Here is a 20,740-nt window from a genome sequence, read left to right as displayed (position 1 = left end):
TATCTCTGTCCGACTCGCTCCGGCACCTTATTATTATACTACTCTTCGCTCTTGCGTCAAAATAACACTTACCCATCGCAAGGGACGATGTCAACTCATAACTCAAACAATTTAAGATCGCTCTGTATATCGTAAAACGATATGTAATCTGTGGTAAAACATATTTTTTAAAACTATAATAAATTTGAACGTGTTGAGTTTAAAAAAAAAATTAAAGCAAAATATTCGATTAACGTTTATTACAATATTGTTATATGTAGCGTTGTCATTCTGTTCTTTGCTTCAGGCTATTAAAATTTTAATAAAAGTTATTTTAGAAATGTAGGTATAAAATTGTTTTATACAAAGTTTAATTACAGTATTATTCAAGCTCAATACAGTACAACACGCAGTATCAATTTTAAATGCATCGTATTCTCTCACTCTTATGCATTCCTTAAAATGTAGGAATGAGACAACAGTCGCTTAACAAAGCATTTCATTCTAGTTTGCTCTATTAACGATAACTTAATCAGAGGCTTCTGGACAAATTGTGATTTTTTTCTTGTTAATATTTTTTTTTCTGTGAGGGTGCGGTACTTTCCTGCTCCGACACATTTAAATATTAGCAGTAGCTATAATATACGTGCGAAAAAAAGTAGAAATGAATGAACAAAAAATTAGTCATTAATTATTATTAAAGTAAAATACAGTTTAAGTTTTCTCCGTTTGGATCCGCTTGAAGGCAATAAAGCGCACTAACTCTGCAAAAGTTCATGGGCGATGGTGATCGCTTACCATCAGACCCGAAATATTATAGTAGTACTCTTTGCATCAGGCGAACTACTAGTTTGATTGCCCGCTACGACATAATAAAAAAAAATCATGAATAATGTTCTCACTAAAATGTTAATTTCATAATCATCCCACCAAGTTTACATTTTAGGACGCACATAAAGATGTCAACTACATCATATTGACAACTTGGAAATCGAATCGAAAAGAAACTTACTTACAAAATGTCAATAAATGTTTTGTTGCGAATCATTAACAACAAAATTGGACGCGCTTGTTGCATGTGCTGAACTTTAAGACTTAACATACATGTGCTATTCATGAACACATGAACATATATTTAATGATATGAAGCTGTGATTATTTATGGCATTTTGATTCGCTAAAAGTTGCTGGCGTCTCCAAGAATGCAGAGGAAACCAGGATTCCCCGTAGCAAACTGCAATATCAAAATGGTATTTGTATTTTTGATTATTTTATTTATGTAGTATATGACTTGATACACAGTATGTATATATCCTTCTAATGTGACAATAATGTTTATTTTTCTTAAATGTATACCGCAACAATAGACGCATATTATGCACAGTAATGCAATTAAGTCCTGTATTAAGTTGTTTTTATGTTACGTGTACATCGCTGTTTGACCTTGCGTTATTGACTTTAAAGTTTATGTTAAATTTATATGAATTTGTTTTATTTAATTTGATTCAATAATGAAAAAAAAGTCTTGCTTGTCAGGTCACAGAAGGCTGATTACCTAGTTGTCCATAAAGGAAATCTATCAGTAAAAAGATGTATCACATACTGCCGAATAATATTTTTTTTTGATATTACAATTATGAAACTTCAAATATATTATGTTCATTTAAAAAATTTTTTTAAAAAGGTATTATTTTAAAGAAACAAACTTTCAAATGGTTAATAATTCTCATTATTATCAGCTATCATACAGAAAAATTATATAATGCATAAAAATACTGGATATCAATTGCAATCGGGGCAAACACTTAGTTTTTTTGAAATCTAAAGTAAATTGCAAGAGTCATTCACACCTACTAAATAGCTTTATTACATTACTGCAACTAACATATGTTTGTAGCCGGAATCTGTGGTCCCTGACATACCTGGTGATGACGATTGGGAACCACAGCAACGTCGACAGCAACTCATCAATTTTGGCCACTCGCAGTGGACCTTCAATAATTGGAGTTGGTCGGTGACAAAACAAGACTTGGGTTGGTATAACTCTAGTGTTTGCTGGTTATTGCAAATTCTGTTTGTGATCTTGCCTAAACAGTAAAAATGCTTTTTTTATTATAAAATGTTTTTTTAATCCTTGGCTGGAAATTCTATATCAATCCAATCACGAAAATAAATAAGATATATTTATATCTTGACAAAATGTTTTTTTCAGAAAGGCTTACAATATATATTTTAATGTCTTATACTAGCTGTGACCCGCGGTTGAAACCGCGTAAGTCCGTATCCCGTAGGAATATATCGGTATAAAAAGTTGCCTATATGTTATTCCAGTTGTCCAGCTATCTACGAAGCAAAATAGTATTATTATTCAGCAAAGGATGTCAGGAAAAAAAAACACGAATAAAACACGAATATGACATTTTCTAAAAAAAAATCCTTGCTAGATCGATTTATCGCCCCCGAAACCCCCTATATACTAAATTTCATGAAAATCGTTGGAGTCGATTCCGAGATTCCAATTATATATATATATATATATATATATATATATATATATATACAAGAATTGCTCGTTTAAAGGTATAAGATATACTTGTCAATTTGACATGATCAAACAGAAAACCTTTTTAAAGGCCATTTATGAAGAGTATATATGTTATTGTAAAAAGCCCAAATTGAAAAAAAATGTACTTTTCAACATTAACAGTGCCTTTGAAGTAAAACCTAAGATTTACCAAGTTAATGGTGGTAAAAATTAAAGGTAAACTTCAAACTGTTTGAAAATTTACCATTGAGGGTTGGTAAATCTTAGGTTTTACCAGAAAATCTTAGGATTTATCACACTTCTGGCATTTACAGTAACATAAACATCATTATTGATTTCTTTTTACAGACTTTGTAGAATTAGTAAATGGGAAATATACTGCGGGTGTTGCAGCTTTTGTTAATGTGTCTGTGAAGAGCTTTGACATCCATCGTGAGAATGTTGGTTATGCCACATCTGTGGGAGTCACTAAAGGATCTGCTATACACAGGGCAAGAAAGGTACTCTAGGAAGATTTATATATCATAATATTGTATTTAGCATGTACTAAACATAACAATATGGTAAATATAATTTTCCAGTGTGCAGTTACAAACGCCTTGCGCGAGACGCTACTCAGTTTCGGTGGCAGCGTCGCCTCAGATCTGCTCGAGCTACTGGAAGCGAACAAAGCGGAGACCCCAGTGGAGCCGCAGCAGGAGAACAACCCGAACTTGCTGAACAAGCCGACGGAGCCGAAAAACTCGCAGCGAAAGGACCCGGAGAGCGCGAGCGGGATGCGGGTGCCGCCGCCCGCCATCAAGAACGCGGCCGTCCCGCCCGTGGCGCTGGCGCACCCCATGCCGGCCAACCTGCCCGCGCGCCCGCCCGCCAACGCGCCGCGCGCCGCCGCGCCGCGCCCCAACGTGAGTTTCGTGGTGCCGGTGGTGGGCGGCGTGGTGCCGGGCGTGGGCGGCGTGGTGCCGGCCGTGGGCGGCGTGGTGCCGCCGCTGTACGCGCCGCCGCGCCTGCCCGCGCCGCCGCCGCCGCTCTACCCCAACGCCTACTACGAGTACTCGGGTCCGTGGCACTTCGCGTACGAGCCGTACGAGCGGCCCCACGGTAACGTTAACCTGAACTTCAACATGCCGCCCAAGAACCTCGTGGTCAACGGCCGCGCGGGCTCCGTCGAGTGCAAGAACGCCTGCCGGCAGGGCCCCGCGGGGCCCGAGGTAGACCCGAGCCACTACCCCCCGGCGCAGAACCAGGGCTGCTGGATCAAACCGACGATCTTCTATGACGGGTTCTGGACGGAGCAGAAGGTGAAAAAGTGGGTGGCGGAGCAGGTCGAGAAACAGTTTCCGGAGGACGCTTCTAAATCTTCCTCCCCCAGCGGGGGGCAATCTGAACCCTCCGCCCCCAAACCTTAAGGGACCGGAGTGGAACATATGCTGTAAGACCCCAAGTGTTGCCCGTGAAAAAATAAATAATTACTAAAAGCTCACTGCCATTTATAAGTGCGCCCGAATTTAATGTTTTCATCTTTATAGAAACAAGATTTTTATTTTCTAGGTAAAAAGTATTTTAAATGCATTATTTAATCCCTTAATGGAGGTTATGTAACACTCTGCATTACAGCATATGTTAGAGCTTAGTGTGCTCTAGCTCTAAAGTATATTTTAATCTCTAGACAGCGCGTTTCGAAGGTAGTGATTATACACTTAGTTGATGTAAGTATATTTTTTATTCAAAAAATACACTATTTTTTATCGAATTTTTCCTGAAGTTACTAGTTATAGTATAGGATGTTAGGATGTCAGCTGATATAGGCTTGGTGTTGCATAAAATTATAATAGGGGTGGTTTAGTGGGTAAACGATAATTTTATTTTTTTATTGAAATTAAATATTTATCCATCGATACTATTTTAATTCTAACACTTAGAATCAGTTTCGGTATAAAAGTATTTAAATATCGATAAAGGTATTCTGCAGAAAATCTTATTTCACTTGTTAATTTTAACAAAGTAAAAGTTTTTCTATGGAAATGTATTTACACAACTAAATCACCCCACAAAATGGACTATAATCGGTATAGTTTGCTTTCTATACTGTGGGCAGGTTTTGTAGTTGTTATAAGCAATACTAGATTATACTATATTCATCCATTTGAAATGATATGATCACTGTCACGAGGTTTTAACTATAGCGAAGGTAATGTATTGCCCGGGTCTTGATTTAATGGGTAAAGTTAAAAGTCAGTGTGAAACTTTTATTTATATATAAATATATCAATATATTATTACATAGACAAACACACCGACATAATAAAATTAATAATTAAATGTCATATTTTATTTGTGGCTACTTTTTGGCTTATGAAATCATATAACACGACGAACACGTTTTATTAAAAACGGGTGACAGGAAATCTGAGTTAATTTACTTAAAAATAAATCAGTCAATTGCATTTTACGCACCCAAGAAAATTTAGATTTTCAATTATTTGTAAAATAGCTTTTAATCTTTATTACCCTTTAAAATTAAGATAATGTTGTTTTATGCTCAATTTGGAAGTAACCGGGCAATGCTGGTACCTGCCAGATATTTTGCCCAAATATTAATATAGCTATAGAGAAATGTTTACAAATTTTTTATAAACAAAGTATTGTACTCGAATTTAGTTCTAAATAAAGGAATTGCAATGTACATAGTTCGAACGTAGATATAACGATATTGTGTGGTATTCAATACGTGTTTTTATTACAATAAATTGTTTGACATTGAAACATGTTTGATTGTTTAGTTTTTTGTTCAACCTTTTTAGTTATTTTGAAGTTGAAAACTTATTTTATCTTTGTCCCAATAATAATTAGTCAGTCAAAAATGGTTTAGCAAAATTTATATATAATATTAATACAATATTATGTTCGTAAACTTTTCTCGTGAAACAAAATCTCCAAAAGTTTAATTAACGGCAGGAGGCGAGCGAGGAAGAAGCGCGGGCTGAAAGGAAAAGGCGCCAAAGGCAAGCACAAGAACAGTTCAGATTAAAACAACTTGCGAAACAGAAAGATATGGGTTAGCCTTTATATATTTTGTTTTTTTTGACTGTATAACACATTCCTTTTAAGACTATATGTTGTCAAATGTTTTCTTGCAACAAGTAACCTTATTTATATTTTGTTAACATGCCTATAGTGCAGCTCGTACATTTATACTTTTTTCTATGTGTGTAAAAACAAGTTAGCATATTATTTTTTATTTGTTTCCGATTGGCTTATTTTCTTCTGTTTTGTTGGCTTATTTTTATTTTTTACTTTGATGCTTTATTTCTTTAATTTCTAATAAACGCTTTGTGATTGGCTCTTTTTAATGTTTGTATTTTTACCATCCCTTTCACTACTGATCATAACCTTATTGTTTAAATAGAAACACTTTATCACTCATCAAAGAATTTTATTTATTACCAAGTTCTTATAATAATGGTAGTTTCAGATAATAACGAATTCGATAAAAACTGCACTAGTTTTGATAACCTATTAATGGCAATACCAACGCAAGATATTGTGATAGAAGAGACTGGCAACTCTACGGAAGAAAACAAGCGCAAATCTCCCGCGCCTGATGCCAGTGTTGCCAAGCGGCGAGCCAGTGTTATGAATAAGCTTGATGTACAGACGAAATAAAAGTATTTTTACTTAATACTTATTTATTCCAGAATCCTATATCACAGTTCACTTGATTATAAGCTTATTTTTAGTTTACTGTTTATTTGGCAAAAAAATATTCTATTAAGTTTAACTTCACATTAAACGTTCCATATTATGGTTAGTGTGTAGTTCACTGACGGCGATGAGTATAATTCAAAATGTATCGAAGACCATATTGTCGTCCATCTCTTGCTGTAAATATGAACAAATTATAGCATACGCAATTTAGAAATATTTACGGTCGCTTATTAGCAACGAGGTCATTAGCGACCACACTAATTAGAACCTAAATAATTACTTCACATTACCTATGTGTCCCATAAATTTTAAGAACTTTTGCACACTCTGATAGGATATGGTAATTTACACGTAATTCTCGCACTGACTTGTTAACTATTGGAAAAGAAAAAACAAAAAAATATATCTATTTGTTTATTCTTCATATTTATATCAAAAAAATAAGTTCGGCTAAAAAACTAAACAACATGTGGGTAATGTAAATACACAGGAATTAAAATAAAACCTCACAATGCGAAATCATATTTTATTAAAATCACTAACAAGTTAGGGCCTTATACAAGTATATACAGGACTAAATATAAAAATAGTCTAACAGTTATTGTACCGAGGCGAAAAACGAAACGTGCCCTACATTCAAAACTAAACTAAAATCAATTATTATGAACTTACAAACTAAAAAGAATTCTCCATATATCAATCGTCATCCTACTTTTAGGCGTTCTAAACACGACCTAATTAATTTTAAGTTTACATAAAATTACATATAAAAATATTATATTACTAAAACTCCCTCATCCTCATAAGAAGGAAAAAAATACGCCTTCTGTACATTATCAAATTTCCAAATGAAAAATATTTTGCTAGGACATTCTTGAACGTGTTTATGACGCCTAAAAAACTTAAAAATCAATTACAATAAGATCTAAGGTAATATAACAACCAAGCGTATGTATATTTTGCATTTAACTAAAACAAGGTCGATTGATACATAACCCTCAACGGATCTTCTATATTATAAATATACTTATTTTTATACAAATAAAAACCCAGACACGATATTCAAAACATATAATGATTTACGTGTTTAAATAAAACCAAATGAACGAATGTCTCGATTTCCGACGTTTAAATAGTTTTATTTACAACCAAAATTGCAATATTTATTTGAGAATTTTAAAAATATTTTTCACTCTTTCTCAGGAAATACAGTTTTACATTTTGAACGATCGTTCAAATAGTAAAAAGGTCGCTTTTGTAAAATAACCAATTGATTTATCGCATCTCCATTTCATTTCTTTATATTTAATGGCTTTCAAATTTCGTTTTAAATGTAAAACACTACAAGGTATGTATATCAAAACCAATTTAATCTAGTTAGTTATAATAATATATTTAACCGTTATAGTATAATTTGAACAACCCATGGTTACATAGATTATATTTATATATTCTGTTATGATATAATTATGTATACACTGTTATATTATAATTTATAATATATTTACTACTTTAACCAGATATCATATCCATTAGTATCATAGATACATCACGCCTTATTCAGTAAATATATCCTCTAATGTTAATCGAAGTTTAAAAATATACCGTTTTTAATCGCAGAATATCACGCCCATCTTGTCCAAATAACTTTTATAAATACAATTAAATCCAATATTTTCTATTAGATTTTTTAAAAATTATTATGAATATATGGATGACATTTGTGTCCAGATAGGAAAATTTCAAACAAAGCAATACTGAAAACGATTCTAATTCCAAAGTTATTTTGCGAAATTTCATATGATCGAAAAACACTAAAGAATAATCGTTCGACCCATGCGATATAAGGGCTTATAGATGAACTATGGCGATAACAAGACACATGCGTGAAATGACACTAGATATATGACAGCGCGTGTTTTTAGGTTTCCGTACCCATGGGGTAAAACTTCACTGTCCGTTTGTCTGTCTGTCCATCTTGTCTTTACCGTATCTCATGAACCATATTACGGTTTATATACTCATAATAACCCTGAAAATCAACTGTCCTACGACAGCGGACATTTTCAGGGATGATATATATCTATTGCCGCTACAACAAATAATATAAAATCAATAGTCAGCAACGTTTGATACCGACATTAATTGGATGGGTGATCAATTTTTATGCAGTTATTTGAACGAAACTCTAAGTGTCGTGAGACCGATAAACAAGTTACTGATTTTTTACGATGACAGATTATGCAATAAAAAGTATAGACGTATGAAATTTCTAGCCCCAGATATATTTCATTGATTTTCGTTAATGCATAGGTAACATAAATGTATATTTCTTTAACTACTTGGGTCAAACTGTAAGTATCTGTATCTTTATGAAAATACAATACAATACAAATATATGTTAGGACATTGCTGAAAATTTTGTTAGTTGTGCAAAAACCACTACAGAGTTTGATACTTTTAGAGTATTTTTTTATTTTATACAGAACAATCCACATCAACGCTGGTCACTAAACATTTAAAATTATTTATAAAAAATTATACAGTTGTGTATTAGCAATTTTTTATGAACAGTGTGTATTAATGAAAAATCTTTCCATACGCACGTTTTCATCCAAATCCGTCCAGCCGTGATTGACACACAGACATGTTCACAAAAACTTAACATTTACTAGGATTTTCACAGAAAAAATAGTTTAAACAGAGAAAATATATACTGATAAATTATTACCTGACCAAAAATTGTTTTTTATAGAAATTTAATATATAATATAGCAACATTGAACACCATATAATCGTCATACAAAAAGTCAATATACACGGTAAAAAAGTATGCAAGTTATTGTGACTGGACGATCACGCCGCATGTGCATGCCTGTGTAGTTTGACGTGTATGCATGACAGTTGGCATATCATGCCGCATGACAGTCTAGGCTCCGTATGTCTACTTGTATGGACGTGAACAGCTACGATGCAGTGGGTAATGCGCAATCCTTCCGTTATATCTGAAAAAGCAAATAATTTTAAGATAATTTTCGAGTGTTTTAAAATTTGAAAAGTTAATAATTACTTATAAACGAGCGGTTCGCCGCGTTTTCAAATCGATCCAGTAGTTCCTTAGATAAGTGCGCCCAAATAAACAAATTATTTTATATTACAGGCAATTTCGCGCCAAAATATAATAGTATATAAGATGCTTTTCTATAAAAATACACACAATACACAAATATTTGAACATTAACATCAAAGCGTCCAAGAAAATGACGGTTATTCTAATGCACGTATGCCTGTTGTGTGTGTATGTATGTATGCATGTACCCACGCGTTAGACGGGCAGCTCGTCGTGCTCCTTCTCGCGCTGGCGCACGGCGACGGCGGTCTCCACGAGCAGGTACAGGCACTTGAACTTGTCGCGCTCCATCGGCTCCGGCGCGCTCGTGCCGACCACCTGGCGTCGGAATTAAATTAACATCATTCGAACCCCAGCTCGGGCAAATGCAACAAAGCGACTGTTTAATGAGAAACATGGTATTTCGTTTTATGACTTAGTATTTTAATCGCAATATCTGAACATTTGGTCACATTCAGGATCCCACACTATGTATGTAAAACATACAAGCAGGCGATGTTATACCATATTTTAAATGGGTGATCCTCAGATCCTGCGATCCCTTGAGCAGGATTAGCAGCACAGAAAATTACCTGCAGACGGCGACGCAGCGGGTGCGGCAGCTGCGGCAGGTGCGCGAGCTGCGGGTGCCAGCCGCCCGCGCCGGAGCCCTCGCCCGCCTCGCCGGCGCTCTCGCCCTCCGCCGCGCCCACCGGCTCGCCGTCCATCGTGCGCACCGTCACTACCGCCGCTGATCTGTGTAACCAAAATAAGTTGATTATAATAAAATATAGGATTAAAAAAAAAATAATAAACAAAAGAAGTGTTCAATGATATGTAGTTTTATTGACAAATCTGTATATTGAAAAAAAAAAAAACATTTAAGTGGGTCAGATCGAACTAATAGATTCGAAAAATTAATAGCAAAACAACTCATACCTCATAACAGCTGGGTACATATCGAGTCACCAGTCCCCTGATACATGGCTCACCGCCCGCTTACCACTTACCTCCGTCGCCACAGCCTCCAGTCCCTTGGCACGCGGCACGCCGTGCGCTTACCTCTAGCACTGGCAGCCACCAGTCCCCTGGCACGCGACCCGCCGCCCGCTTACCTCCGTCGCCACCAGCCTCCAGTCCCCTGGCACGCAGCCCGCCGCCCGCTTACCTCAGCCGCCGCCAGTCCCCCGCGGGCAGCAGACCCCGGCGCGGCAGGCAGCTCGCTTACCCCCTAGCGGCCGGGTGCACGTCCTCGGCGTAGCGGATGACGGAGTGCCACACGGAGGGGTCGTACTTGACGTCCTCCTCGCTGACGGCGCTCGACGAGTAGTCCTCCTGCTCGCCGTCCGGCGCGCCGCCCTCGCCCTCCGCCAGCTCGCCGTCGCTGCGGTACACGAGCAGCCCGTCGCCGTAGTCGTGGTCGCGCCCGCGCTCGCCCTCGCCCTGACAAGTGCGATATAAATAAATACAATACAGGAACTGCAGTCACACGAAAGAACGGACCGAAGTTATTCATTCCTTACTTCCCCAATAATATTATAAATGCCTTAAAGTAAGTCTGCCTGTCCCTTCTTCACGACAAAATCACTTAAACGATTAAGGTGAATTTACTAGAGCCGGGCATATACCTACATATACATACCAAGTTTTTTTTATTTTATTGGTACAATTAATCTCTATATCCAAAAACTAATCCCAAGCAATCCAATCGAGAACCACCTATTGGGAATTTTAGTTAAAAATAACACAAGTATAGCTAACATATAACTCATATAGCTGAAGTAGAAATACAGTTAAATTGGTACCATCCTTCTTTATTTGCAGTCTGCTGAAGAAAAACTTAGTCAAATATAGAACTATAGAACTACCTATTGGGAACTTCGTTCAAAAAGATTACTCTCATATAGCTAAATATAGCTCATATAAAGTAGAAATACAGTTACAATCTGTACCCTCCACCTTCTTTTCAGTCCACTGAAAAAAAAAAATTCAATCAAATCGAGAAGCACCCATTGGGAGCTCACATAGCTACCTCAATCTCGGTGCCGTCCCAGGAGGTGACCACCAGCGAGCTGGAGCCGGCGCCGCCGCTGAGCTGCTTGCGGCCGCGGCGCGAGATCGTGTAGTGCAGCGGGTCGTGCCCCTCGCGCCGGATCATCTCGGGCAGGATGCGACGCCGCGCGTTTATGAACCAGTTGCATACCTGCCAATGGACAAACGAAACATCAACTTGACGAGTTAAATGTAAAGTGTATTTTGAAACAGTAAAAAACGCCTTTCAGGTATTTGCGTCTTAGACAGTGTGTTAGTTGTATGATATTATTTAATCATGACGGTCCTGATCAGAATAATGAGATAAGCTCATGAAATTATTGTATTGTTGTCACTGATCCTTAATAAAAACATACATGTGAAGCTAATAAATGTGTCTTAATAACAATAATTGTTTACTGGCATAATGGAAATAATAAAAAAAAATTACTTTGCTGTAAAAAAAAAAATACAAATAAAAAGAACATTTGTTCATGATAGAGGGAGAGAGGGAGATGAAAAAAATATTATGTTATAAGCATTTATGCATGTTTTTAAAAGGAAATCTCTTCATTTGCATTATTATATTATATTTGTACATTACTTGTGTAACCTGCATTTGCACAAAAATGATTCATTTTGTGTATCATACATGCATATTTAATTTCTTTAAAATGTGCCCACCAAAAAAAGTCTTGGTCTTTCAATGGAAACATCTGTTTTTATCAAAATTTTCAATGTTAAAATTAGTGTCTAAAATCTAAATAATACGCATTTGAAATTGACTGAAACTTCATGACTATTTCTATATATGTACATGTTTATGTTACTTGCTCTAAGTATGTATAGTAACAAGCTTAACATACTTGCAACACGGTTAAGTTGGCTTCCTGACTAAGCGTCAGTTTCTCGGCATCACTCGGATACGCATTGTACCGATGCTCATACAACCACCTCTTCAATATTTTCACTGAATGCTTCGGTAGATTGCCACGCCTCTTGCGAATGATGATACCACCCTGGAAAATGAATGAATGAATTAATTAAATTAAGTGCTCCCTTTCATTTATATGAGAGATGGAGATAAAATTATAATGTTTATTTCTAAGATATATCAACAATTATAAATACCAGGATTAATCTAAGTATAATCACGTCTTCCATGAAATATTTTAGTTCATTTCATGCAACAGGAAGCAAAATCTTGTTGTGTACATAAATTATCTATGAATAAAATTTTACTGTTTTTTTTATTTTATTTTATTATTTGAATTAACATAGTTTTTATAACTCTCTTACCGGTGGTTGCGACGTGGGAATGCCGCCATAGGAGATGGTGATTCTCTTCCTGTCTGATTCACCATCAGTGCCGGATTCATTCTCGTCCGTCGACGACGTCGAGGGGAAACGGTCTCTCGCTGAAAAATAACATAATAAAAACTTTGTATTTTTGTGTTTGAAAAGTGTTCACGCACAAACCACTGGACCATTTTCAAAAATTATTTCACTTATAGGAAGCTGCAACTTCACTGTGTGTATATATGCCTATATCACAGGCATATATACCACGGTCGAAGCCGGGGCAAACAGCTAGTGCTGTATAAATAACAGTGTTAGATGCACAAATATATCGATATGAAATGATATGATAGATTTTTTATGGCAGAGCAAGTAAAGGAGCAGATCGGCCACCTGGTGTTAAGTGGTCACCACCGCCCATAAACTCTTGTAACACTAGTGGTGTTACAGGTTCTTTGTTGGTTAGATTCGTGCGAATAACAGGACAAATAAAGAACATGTAAATGTAAACGGTGCACTCGCTATTGGCCTTAAGATTGAGGACAAAGGGGACAAATAGCGTAGACTTATTTACTGTACCACTAATGCGAATGTGTGAACAGAGGTTCGCTAGTTCATGAGACGAATGGCAAATGTGTAAATGCACCATAATATTGATGTTTCATAAATTGCATGAAAAATTAACAACTTTGTTAATTGTATCGTCCGTACGATGTTTTTGTAGTAAAGTTTCCGACAGCCGCTTCATTTAGACATTTCCGAAAAGAATCGCGAGAGTATTTCGTAAAGAGTAATTAATTTTTTTCTTTTATATTTAATAGGCAGACGTTTGACCGCTATCCTACCTGATGTTAAGCAGGGATGCGGTCTATGAATGGGCACGCCTGCCTAGGAGAAGCCTATTCACTCTGGACTTGAAGAGTTGTAAATTGTAGTGATCCTGGAACACCGACAGTGGAAGAGAGTCCCATTCCTTCGCGGTTCGGATAAGAAATGAATTCGCATAACGCTGTGTACGTACATGAGGAATGTCGACTGTGAAGGGATGGAATCCTATTCCCCGCCTGGATAAACGGTGAAGAAAAGGTGAGGGTGGTAGACAAATTCGGCGCCAGGATATTGACTACCAACCACATCAGTAGCCTCACTGAGGTAGTTAAATAACCTAGTTGTCTCCGAATACAGGCGAATATTAGACAATCTTGAATTACTAATCAGTAAAAAATCTCAATGCTTTCGGTGATATACATTATACAATACGATACGACTATCAAATGAAATCGAGGAGTTCTAAACAGATTATATTCAAAGAAGTTTCTATGGACGAATGATGATGTATCGAACTTGACTAGAGTCAAATTGAAATATAATATCCTACATGTCAAATTTATAAAAAACATTTGAACGTATTGTTAACTTTAAAAAAACCTGAAAAAAAAAACATTTACCCCACCATAGGGTATGGGGCAAATAAACATCTGTTTCGATGATCGGTTTTCTTATTGACAAGCAGGTGATCAGCCTTCTGTGTCCAGTCATTTTTTTTGTAAGTCCCCACCAGGAATCGAACTCAGGACCCGTTGGACCTATGCTCACGCGTTAACCACTGGCGATCTAGGCGGCGTAAAGACATACTATGTAATGTATATGATCTATGTATAGTGCGTGATTATTCAATCAATGCGACATATCTCGACAGCCGTGAACTAATCCAACAAAGCGACTGTGATGTGAAACAAACATTTTGTATGTCGGACACAATACATAAATGCGGAGTCACATTTCCTTTGAAAATAATTTAGAAAGTGTCAACCTGAATCGCTTGAAGGTCAAACATATTACAAGGACTTCAAGGTATGTAGTAGAGGTCGATTTGGGAAAATATGTACCTTGACCTAGTTGCATTAAAACAGCAAAACAGCCAACTATCACATAAAAAATGTTAAAAAACAAACAAAAAATCTTTATAATTACTCAAAATAAATAAATAAAACTTAAAAATACTCAATTTACTATTCCACCCTAATCTATACTAAAATATTATAAAGCTGAGGAGTTTGTTTGTTTGAACGCACAATAAATTTTAATGTTATATATAGCCCATTTATTGAGGAAGGCTATAGCTATATAAGGCACGGGCGAAGCCGGAGCGGACTGATAGTCTTATATATAAATTTACGGAACTCCCCCAAAACGGCTGGAGCGATTATTATGAAATTTTGTGTGCATATTGGGTATGTCTCAGAATCTGGCTATATATGTACCACGGGCGAAGGCAGGGCGGGCCGCTAGTAAATAAATAAAAAAGAAGTCCCTCTTCGAATATGTATTAAAAATTATGTCAAAAAAACTGTTTCTTATACGACGCTTTTACTACGTTCTCTATAACTTAATATATTTTTAGTTTAAAATGTGCAGATAGCATTCAAGTGCTTTAAACAGCGATTTGTTTTTAAGAATAGAAAAAAAACATTATCACGAGGCGGAATATGATACGGTAGCAGTCTTAAATTTTTTTTATATTTATATATATATGTAAATATAAATATATATCCTCGAAAACTACGCTACGAGGAGCACGGTCAGATGTTCTTGGGTAGGGGGTGTAAGTAAAATGAAATAAAGTACATAAAACAACCCCTATGTAGTGATTTCGTGCATGTCTTAAACCGATTTATTAGATGTAACATGGGGGAAATGCGTGCAGATGACATTGTAATTAATTCACGTAGACACGCGGACACGAAGAGTAATATGAAACGATATTTAAATTCATTTAGCCAACTCCCATTGCATAAACATTGCCCTCTGACACTCGCGACGGTCGCGCAAGTACAATGGGCTAATTAATTTGAACACAAACTATTTTGAGCGAGTGACATTAGGCGTATGGTCGCCGCATCGCCTGCAACGATGTTTTACGGTCGGTACTAGAGCTGATAAGATCTCGTTTCTTTGGTGAAAAACCACCTAAGCACCTTATTTATTTGACTTTTGAATAGTTTTTATCTTGAAAATTTTAGGGACTCTTTTTCGTTCAACTACTACTGCTTGAAGGCTAGTATACTCATATTTCAGGAGGAAAGGTTATCTTAACATCGTAAGATACAAGGCACATGTAATAAATTGGGCATAGTTCCATAATATATATTCATACAAGAGATTATTTGCTTTCTTAGGGTGAAAACTAATGATTATTGATGGGCAAACAAACAAGTCAGTGATATATTTTATATATGCAGTAAATTTTACATACAAAAGATCAATAAAATAGCATTTCATTAGTAAGAGATTAGAGAATGTTACAAAATCATTACCAAACCTAGTTGATGTTGTTTTGCATATTATATGAATAAATCCATTAACTTCTGGAGGTGTTAGGTAGTACCAAACAATGCAACACAAGAATTTAATAAGTCAATCAGAGGTTATGTAATAAAAATGCAAGTAAGTTGTATCTTTAAACTTCTAATAAATTTTTGTTATCAGTCACCTAATTTTGAGCTTTGATAACTTTATCTCTTCAAGTTATGCAGTGCTGTTGACATTTTGGAGATAATTAGAAAATATCTAAACTATTAAAAGATAAACAAGCCAGAAAATATAACAAACTGTATCAATAACACATGTATCTATAAAAAAAAATATTATTTTGTAAGTCATTTTGTACTTATAGGAAAATTATTACTGTGAAAACAAAATTTAAAAAATAGGTCATGTGTTAAACAGATTTGCAACACCCAAAAGTTTCATTTAAACAAGCTAAGGACCTGTAATAAATTGTAAAAAAATCCATCAACCACCAAAATTCTTTTGTCTGCAATTAACAAGCCGCACAAAAAACTCTCATAAACATAATTCTTGGTCTTAATTTTTAAAGCAAATATTAGTTGGTTATTAGTTGCAAATTCATTTATAAAGATTTTTTTAAGCATTGATTAGGTTTATTGGGTATGTATGGTGTTGTTTTTAAAGATAATAAATTTACTCCTTTTTCTTTCAAATTAGGACTGTCATCCATTGTTTATCCTCAATATTGTATTGTTTGTTGTTAAAGCAGCAACAGAAATAAATCAGAAAAAAAAAATTTGGTGGGGCTGCACGCACCGGGGAAGTACCACACCCCCACAGAAATCCGGCTTGAAGTAGTGACATACCACTGTGTTTCGTATGGTGAGTGGGGGAGCCAGAGGCCTGTTTGTTTTTCCTCACCCTTCCCAGTGCATTTCTACTTTCCTGTCGTCAATCCTTTCCATAATCCTTACCCCATAAAAGGGCAGTGCATTCGCAGAGGCACTACCTCTGAGTATGTTCATGGTTGGTGGTGATCGCTTACCATCAGGCAAGCCATCTGCTCAGTTGCCCGCTGACATAAAAAAATAACATAGAATAGAACTGATGTTGGTATAAAAAAAGGTCATGGATTTTGTAAATTAATCCAGTACTATACAGATTTTAAATGTCAATGAAGAAAAATAAGAGTATATTTGAATTGGGTCAAATTATGCCTAAATAAAAAGTAATATAGATTATCGAACAAACACAGCATTTGAAACTGGAATTAAAGGTTCAATGGACCCTGAAATGCAAATCTTTACGGGGTAACATGTTATCAAACATCAACAAGCCAGCCGCGCCCCCTAGCGGAGCGCGTGATTAAACTAACACCAAACCGACTGCGATAAAATACGACCCCGCCATTTTGTCTCCATGACCGCTGTCAATTTTCTGTCATTACGACATTTTAAAAGTCATCAAGATTCCAATAATGAATTGTAAACAAACAAAATAAACAATCAAAAACCTGTCACAAACATATTGCCCATGCAGAGGATCATATAAAATGATCACATACCCATTATCGATTAGCTTTCCTTGACGACACGTACAAGCCTAAAAATAACTCGTGCACGTGCCAAATTACACTTCCTTAAAAGTTCACTCGTCACAATTATCTTTAAATAATGTAATTCCCGCAAAATGAAATCAAGTTAAACAGTTTTTGCAGCACTTATAACACGGATCTCGGTTATCAAACAGCGTAACGAGCCACAGTTACAGAGCAATGTGGCGCATTGGCGCCATTTTACTTTAGTGAGATCGAACTCCTAGGTGACGTAACAGACCTAGTTTTTAGCTCAAACCATGCAAAGTCACTCAAAAACTACCGAAAAATAGATTTTTACGTAATTTAACGAGGAATTAATAGTTGTTTTTGTATTTATGTCACCTTGACGTATGTCAAGCTGACATGCATGGCGGAAACGTGGCGTCGTTTTAAGACCGGCTTTCTTACCTCCAGGCGACATTGACTGCTGTCTGTTTGAAACGCGGGCTTCTCTGATAATGTCTCTTGTTATTTCTCTAAGGTCGCGTCGTTGCTGGTACGTCATAGCGGGCCGGTGGTGTTGCTCTAATGCTATACCGGCCGTAGGTGGTATCATCTTCTATTATTCCATTGGAAAGAAAATGTTTGTGCACATAATCACATAAATACAACGATCAAACATCACTTATTCAAACAGATTTGCTATTTTAATGTCACTAGCACTAATATAATAGAACAGACGAATAAGGAACAGCAAATCGAACTAAAGCGCGACTGTATTCACTGACGGACGGCCGTTTTGGGGGACGGCGGGAAGCACGCTACGGCGCCGCCGCGCAAATGTCTCTTTCACACGCATTAATAATTATAGCTCTATCTAGCTCGCTCAGACAACGCTATGATGACAGTACAGAGGTGCTTGTCAAAACAAAGCGTGGGCTTGGCAATTATTATTTAAAATGTCAAACAGCCAAACATTAAAATTAACAATGTCTATATTACTGCCATCTAGTTTTCCCTTCAAGTTGAATTAATGACGACTCCATTGTAAACTGTTTATGTTTTTAAGTTAAATCGTAATTTTATATTGGATTTAAATTTATCATTTAATAATATTCAATTCCAGTGATTTCATCAAAATTATTCAAATGTATGGTTATCCCTAATCAAAAATAAAAAGAATTATCGTAGTCTATCGTATCTAAGTCAGGGCGTATAACTTTTACGAGCATTCAAATAACTAATTTATCTGAATTTATGTACCTTACACAAATAATCTAAAATATAAAATTATCGTCTCACAATGTTCGTTTCCATACTCCTCCGAAATTGCTGGACCGTTTCACATGAAATTTTGTGCACATATCAGGTAGGGCGGACAATCGGTCAACATCTGTTTTTGGTACTGCTAAATTACAAGAATAAGGCAGAACAGCGTCTGCCTGGTCAGCTAGTTTTAATAACGTTACAGTTAAAACACGTTTTTCGGTAGAACGCGCTTTTGTAAGAAATAGTTGATATTGCCTTTTTTTAAACTAGTTGTTATTATGGAAAATGCTTATATATGTAGATAGGTTATATGTAGAGATGTAAAGTATAACAAACAGTAAGTAAGTATAAGCTCAAATTATAAAACAAACACTTTCGTTTTATAAACTGAAATTTTACGTATCACACAAATTCACTGGAATAAAATTAAATCTACCTTATATGCACTTCTCAAAGAATACTTTCTACAACATTTTATTGAAGTACATATTAAACTGCTAACAAGACTTTGGGTAAGAAAATCATAAGTCTAATATATAATATTCTCCTGTCGCTGAGTTTGTTCCTCAACCCCTCCGAATCGACCGAATTTTATGTAAGTGCTTGTCGGGTAGGGCTGAGAATAAACTAACATTTTTTTTATATTATTTATCTGTTTATATGTGTAATAACGTAAATAACGGGCTCTGGACAATTTTGATATTTTTTTTTATATTACAACTAAACAAAAATAATTAATTCACGAATAAGTAGCTAATTGGATGAGATTTCAGTGTCAATAGAGGTGTCATTGATAATCTTAAAAAATAAATAGATGTTTCAAACTTGGTTTTAGGAGACGAGATATACGCATCTAAATACAAAAAAAAAGATCATATGTATAGTAATAAAAGACATTTTTAGGCATAGTCTTTCTTCGAAAATGTCCACGAAATAGATACAAAATTTTGTGGTATACTAGCGAAGCCGCTGACGGAAAACTAGATAAAAATAAATATGCGTTCTGAATCATTTTGATCTATGCTTTGTTTAAATGTACATATAATTCATAATAATTATAACTATTAAATGAATAGCATTTGATCACCTATTGGAGGAGAATGAGGATTCGTTAGGTTTGTATATAATAAAGACTATTTAAAATTAAGAGAATTTTATTTTATAATCATATATAGCTAGCATATTAAATTTTTAACTCGTAACATTAAATTAAAAAAGTGAGAAAATTACATATTAAATGAAAAAATATTTCGTATCATATTATGGACGGTGTATTATGATTTTAAAACTATGCATTAGACAAAGCTTAACATTGAAATAGAGGACTAAATTAAGTGAAATTGTTACATTTAGTAGTGTCTATTTTTGATGGATTCTACTAATCTCTGATTGATGACGACGGGGGCTCTGCGGGAGAACTGGAAGTCCATGTGGGTGAAGTGTTCTTCTGGGACCTTGTAGTAGTCTCTCACGTCTGGCAGCTCTCTGTGCAGCCTCTCGACATCCATAGGATGCGCCAACCAGTCATCTTCACTCCAGTAAATGGCTACTGGCACCTTAACTTCAGTCATGTTGTATTTGGGTGGCGCAGTCGTGCCGTACACTGCAGTGTTGGTGTCGATACCGTAATCGTACTTCCTGAATTCATCTGATGATAAAGCTTGACCGTAATGCTTCATCTGGCGGGTTGAAGCTCCCGCGGGCAAGTGGGACACGATTTCGTGGATCAAATCGACGTCCATGTTCAATGGGTTCAAACCTGAGACAACGAAGTTTACGTTGGAGCACAAGTATTTGCAGCCTACTTGCTTCTCGCACATGTCACCGCCGATGGTGTGGATCAGCTCCTTGGGCAGCCTGAATTCGCCGTAACCCAATTGCTTCTGGAGAGTTTCGAAAAATGGGCTGTTGGGTGCGATCATGCGGACGAAGGGGCTGCGCGCGTTTGTCATATAAACCATTGGAGCTAGAG

General features: G+C 36.0%; 3 protein-coding genes across 8 annotated transcripts in view; 1 reads left to right on the top strand and 2 right to left on the bottom strand.

The window, feature by feature from the left end:
- The first annotated feature begins 943 nt into the window (after nucleotides 1-943).
- On the top strand, nucleotides 944-6,206 carry LOC119831844 (DNA repair protein RAD52 homolog). 3 transcript variants are annotated; one of them, XM_038355392.1, is made up of 6 exons: nucleotides 944-1,229; nucleotides 1,877-2,012; nucleotides 2,873-3,024; nucleotides 3,106-3,429; nucleotides 5,483-5,582; nucleotides 6,000-6,206. In XM_038355392.1, exons 1-6 carry the CDS (start codon nucleotides 1,182-1,184, stop codon nucleotides 6,188-6,190), a joined length of 951 nt encoding a protein of 316 aa, XP_038211320.1. In that variant the 5' UTR covers nucleotides 944-1,181; the 3' UTR covers nucleotides 6,191-6,206. The 3 variants fall into 3 exon arrangements, with proteins under 3 accessions (XP_038211320.1, XP_038211319.1, XP_038211318.1); XM_038355391.1 differs by having other exon boundaries at nucleotides 5,994-6,206; XM_038355390.1 differs by lacking the exons at nucleotides 5,483-5,582; nucleotides 6,000-6,206 and having other exon boundaries at nucleotides 946-1,229; nucleotides 3,106-5,290.
- Nucleotides 6,207-6,744: 538 nt separating this feature from the next.
- Nucleotides 6,745-18,325, bottom strand: LOC119831762 (iroquois-class homeodomain protein IRX-2-like). Of its 4 annotated transcripts, none has more exons than XM_038355254.1 (8): nucleotides 17,968-18,325; nucleotides 12,672-12,790; nucleotides 12,239-12,391; nucleotides 11,374-11,544; nucleotides 10,636-10,784; nucleotides 9,935-10,097; nucleotides 9,555-9,680; nucleotides 6,745-9,237 (listed from the first exon to the last, which is right to left on the bottom strand). In XM_038355254.1, the coding sequence occupies exons 1-7, from the start codon at nucleotides 18,113-18,115 to the stop codon at nucleotides 9,558-9,560; spliced, it is 1,026 nt and encodes a 341-aa protein (XP_038211182.1). In that variant the 5' UTR covers nucleotides 18,116-18,325; the 3' UTR covers nucleotides 6,745-9,237; nucleotides 9,555-9,557. The 4 variants fall into 4 exon arrangements, with proteins under 4 accessions (XP_038211182.1, XP_038211181.1, XP_038211180.1 ...); XM_038355253.1 differs by having other exon boundaries at nucleotides 9,551-9,680; nucleotides 10,570-10,784; nucleotides 17,968-18,324; XM_038355252.1 differs by having other exon boundaries at nucleotides 10,570-10,784; nucleotides 17,968-18,324.
- A 1,792-nt stretch (nucleotides 18,326-20,117) lies between these two features.
- LOC119831889 (lipase 3-like) overlaps nucleotides 20,118-20,740 on the bottom strand; it is a 1,929-nt gene continuing 1,306 nt past the window's right edge. The window contains exon 2 of the mRNA XM_038355459.1: nucleotides 20,118-20,734. Coding sequence (XP_038211387.1) covers nucleotides 20,118-20,734 — 617 coding nt within the window. The remainder of the gene's footprint in view (nucleotides 20,735-20,740) is intronic.

This window comes from Zerene cesonia, chromosome 14 (genome assembly GCF_012273895.1).
Source record: "Zerene cesonia ecotype Mississippi chromosome 14, Zerene_cesonia_1.1, whole genome shotgun sequence".
NCBI classification, from domain to species: domain Eukaryota; kingdom Metazoa; phylum Arthropoda; class Insecta; order Lepidoptera; family Pieridae; genus Zerene; species Zerene cesonia.
Note: the sequence above shows the minus strand (reverse complement) of the source record. Positions and strands in the feature narration are given on the sequence as shown.